Source organism: Brassica oleracea, chromosome C8 (genome assembly GCF_000695525.1).
Source record: "Brassica oleracea var. oleracea cultivar TO1000 chromosome C8, BOL, whole genome shotgun sequence".
NCBI classification, from domain to species: Eukaryota; Viridiplantae; Streptophyta; class Magnoliopsida; order Brassicales; family Brassicaceae; genus Brassica; species Brassica oleracea.
In genome coordinates this window covers 19,823,987-19,828,081 of record NC_027755.1, presented here as the reverse complement: position 1 = coordinate 19,828,081, position 4,095 = coordinate 19,823,987, and the positions used below count along the sequence as shown (strand labels likewise).

General features: G+C 38.5%; 1 protein-coding gene across 1 annotated transcript; it reads right to left on the bottom strand.

The window, feature by feature from the left end:
• Positions 1 to 1,363: 1,363 nt before the first annotated feature.
• LOC106308888 (glutathione S-transferase T3-like) lies at positions 1,364 to 2,164 on the bottom strand. The gene has a single exon (XM_013745993.1). It carries the CDS (start codon positions 2,162 to 2,164, stop codon positions 1,364 to 1,366), a length of 801 nt encoding a protein of 266 aa, XP_013601447.1.
• Positions 2,165 to 4,095: the final 1,931 nt, after the last annotated feature.

Below are 4,095 nucleotides of genomic sequence, written 5' to 3'. Positions count from 1 at the left end.
GCGGTTGGGCAATTTTTCCACTCCCAATGCATACAGTCGATGCTTCCTATCATCCCAGGAAAGCCGTGCATCTCTCCAATATCGAGTAGTCGTTGAAGATCCTCTGGAGTGGGCCTTCGTAGATACTCATCTCCAAATAACTGTATTACGCCTTCTGTGAAATTGCTTAAACATGAAAGTGTTGTGCTTTCTCCAAGTCGGAGATATTCGTCAACGGCGTCAGCACACAGCCATAAGCAAGCATACGAAGAGCCGCCGTACACTTTTGTAGTGTAGATAGACCCAACCGTCCGACTGCATCTCTTCTTTGCTGAAAGAATGGAACATTTGCTGAGAGGGTGTCGATAATACGCATGAATACTTGCTTGTTCATGCGAAAACGACGTCTGAATAAATTTTTCGCGGAAATGTCGGATTTTCACTAAAGTAGTCATTCCATAGTTGGGTATGGTCTTCTTCGCGGTTTCGTTCGACATATGCACGTTTTGTCTGTTTCTTTGTTTGGTTGTTCACGATGTTGTTGTATGTATCTTCAAAATATTCATCGATAGCCTCATCCAAAGCCGCATTCAATCTTCGATCGACTTCATCTTCCATATTTGGCAATCCTTAAAAAAAAAAATTTACTAATCAAGTTATGAATCACGGTTAGACTTAAAAAAAATTACTAATCAGGTTAAGAATCATGGTTAGTCTTAAAAAAAAAATTACTAATCAAGTTATGAATCATGGTTAGTCTTTAAAAAAAAAAAATTACTTAGCAGTTTATGAATCTTGAAATTGAAATTGATTTATGAATTGTGGTTGAGTCTTGAAATTGATTTATGAATCATGATATGTTGATGATGAATAAGTCGGAAAGTTCAAAAGTGATTTCTCAATTGATGATATGTGATGATCAAGTGATGATCAAGTGATGATATGTGGCATAACAAGTTCAAGTTCAAGAAACAGAGAGCTAGAAGAAACACGAGTTGCTCTTATAATGCTAGAAGAAACAAGTGTAACACGAGTTTTAAACTGAAAACAACTTCAAGTTCAAGAAACAGAGAGCTTACAATAGTAGAGTTTCACGTTCCAAGTTCACAAACTGAAAACAGAGAGATACAAGTTTTTTCAGGTAATAGAAGAAGAGCAGTAGAGTTACAAAGCCGAGACAACATAGTTATAAAGCCAAGAAAGGGCAACAGACAACCCGTGACTTGGTTCACATGAAAACAGGAGCAGAAACAAACAAAACACACAGCAGCTTTTGTCTTCAGTACTCACATGGGCTTGTACTTCACCTGAAACACGTAAAATGAGATTCGTAAGCATGAGTAAAAAGATAAGTAAACATCACTAAGTTAGCGTTAACAAACCATCACAACATCTCAGACATTAATTTCATTTTCAGAGCTAATTCCATCTCAGTCAGTGGCTCGGTCTTTGCAAACAAACTTGCAAGCAAACTCTGATTTGAGATTTGCCTTTTGGTCTCCATCAATTCTTTAAGTTGTCCTAATTCTTCTTCTTTTCCAATTTTCTTCCTCTTGCCAGCAGCCTTAGCTGCCTTCACTCCTATGGGTCTCTCTTGTGCCTCTGTCACTGACCCTTGAGCATCAGAATCACCTGTTTTGCACTTGTCTTTTCCACTGTCCTTCCCGAGATAGGTGGAGCCCCATTTGATATCATGCCTAAGCTCTCTCCACGCATGTTCAAAGTTGAACTCAAAGCCCTTGTCATTGAAGAAGATATCCAAGGCAGCCTTCATCACGTCGTTGTCATTTTGCCCGCTTCTCTGCTCCCTCAGTGCCATCTCGTAGCTACCAGAAAACTTACACACCAAATCATTGATCCTAGCCCATCGTTGCTTGATTTGCCCAAGTTCTCGTGGGATTGTTCTAACCAGTAGAGGACTGGAGTTGTAGTTCTCTACAATCCTCTTCCAGAACGCAAGGCCTTTCTGTTCATTACTAACTATTGGGTCTTTGGTCGTGTTGAGCCAAGCACTAATGAGGATTATATCCTCCTTTGGTGACCATTTTGTCCTCTCTTTGATAGTAGACTCATCGGAACATTGGCTGGCTACCCCTTGACTGCTAACGCACAGAGGTTCCGATGAGTCAAGGTCAATTACCCCTTGGCTCGCTAAAAGGTAAACAAAACTTGTGAAGTTTGCCATTTAGGAAGAAGACTATGTTTTACTGGACTCTAAGCAAAGGGAGGCGACTAAATAGGGGATTATTTACGCAAATATATTTACTTCTAGTAGGAAACTGTCCTCTCATTACAGCTAAAGACACTTAAATGAAGTTTTACCCCAAAATAAGCAATTAGACACAATTTAATGTTGGTTTACGTTTCATTTATAACATATCAGTTCACTTTCGAAATCACAACAGAAAGTTAACTAGTTCAAGGACAGAAGTTAATTCACTCAAACTACAAACTTACATTTGAACTAGAAAGTTTTGCAAACTATCTAGCTAAAGTTAACCGGTAAGTTTAGACACTAACCTCCGAATGGCTGCTCTCAAGTTCATTCAGACGCAAATGCAGCATCTTCACCTGCTCCTGAACATATATCAGACAAACACAATCATTTTGTTACAAAGGTTGCGTTAACAAACCATCAATTACATGTTACAATTAATATTTTCACTCACCTTAAGCCCTGGCAGTCTCTCAGAAGCTTCTCCTGCTCGTTGAATACTTTTTTGAGCCTCTCAACCTCTTGTTGCATACCCATAACCCATGGTTGCATGAAATGCATCCCGTCATTCTGCCAAAACATAATTACCATTGTCAAACTGCAAATTCATTTCGAAGAAGAAGAATTTTAATAACAGAGAACACTAAATACCTCGAACTCACAGCAGATGAAGTATCTTTTCCCAGGGAGGTAGTCATATGTGTCCTCTTCATCAACGACTTCCTTCGTGAGTGCTCCACAGGGGCAGAGTTGAGGAATACCTTGTTGCGCATCTGAAACGGCATGAAGCATGTTGTAGTAATCTTTGTGTGCTTTCATATCTCTTAATTCTTCCTCCATTTCAACACTTGCAAGAACAAAAACTAATCGATTTAAAACCCTATACCCGAGACTTAAATCGATTAAGAACTCAATCCATTCCGTGTAACGATTTATAACTCAATCCCGAACCTTAATAACGACGAAAACAACAAAGAAACGACTCGAGATGAACAAAATAGCAAACCCAGACGAAAACCCTAATTCGATAAAATCCCCAACTCGATTTGAGACCCAAAATCAATTTAAACCCCTCGATAGAACCCTAAAACCAGATGAAATCAACATGCAACAACTCCAAATGCAAAAAAAAAAGTGAAAGCTCTGATTTACCTTCACCCTTCTCCAGTCGCCGAATCGCCTTTGATATCGCGAGACCTCTTTTTTTCGTGATGGAGAAAGCAAATGATTCTTTTTTTCCCACGCGAAACACACCCCTCCGCTAGCCTATCACGTGATGCCACACACTTAAGGATTAATCCTTAAACCTCCTTGTCTAAGGACTCTTTCTTAGCTAAAGTAAAAATAAAACGATTATTATACTAACATTTGCCTAAGATTTCGCGCTAAGATAAACACTATATCGACAGTTGCGGATGGTCTTATGACGAAAATAAAAGTTAGTCCGACTCGGACGGACTTTTTTCCTCCGACAAAAAGAATGTAATTTATTTCTGTAGTAAATGTTAATAAACGCATTAAATTTTGTGTACATGCAATTACGATGAACCTTAAATATATGTCTTCCTTTAATTATATAAAGAGTAAAGGGAATGAGATGATTGTTTCGAGTAGGCCTGGGCAAAACAACCGGAACCGAAGAACCGAACCGGACCCGAACCGAAATACCCGAAACCGGAACCGGATTAATACCCTCAAATACCCGAACGGTTCCTATATTTTTATATCCGAAATAACCGAACCGAACCGGAACCGAACCGAGAACCGAACGGGTACCCGAATATATAAAAATATTAATTATATATACATATAACATCACTAAATATATATTTTTAATTTAAAATTCTATTAAAAGTATTTGAAAATAGTTGAGGATAACTAAATTATTATAAAGTATCCAA

Excerpts from the sequence above, each read along its gene's own strand:
- LOC106308888 (XM_013745993.1), bottom strand. The coding sequence starts at position 2,164 with ATGGCAAACTTCACAAGTTTTGTTTACCTTTTAGCGAGCCAAGGGGTA.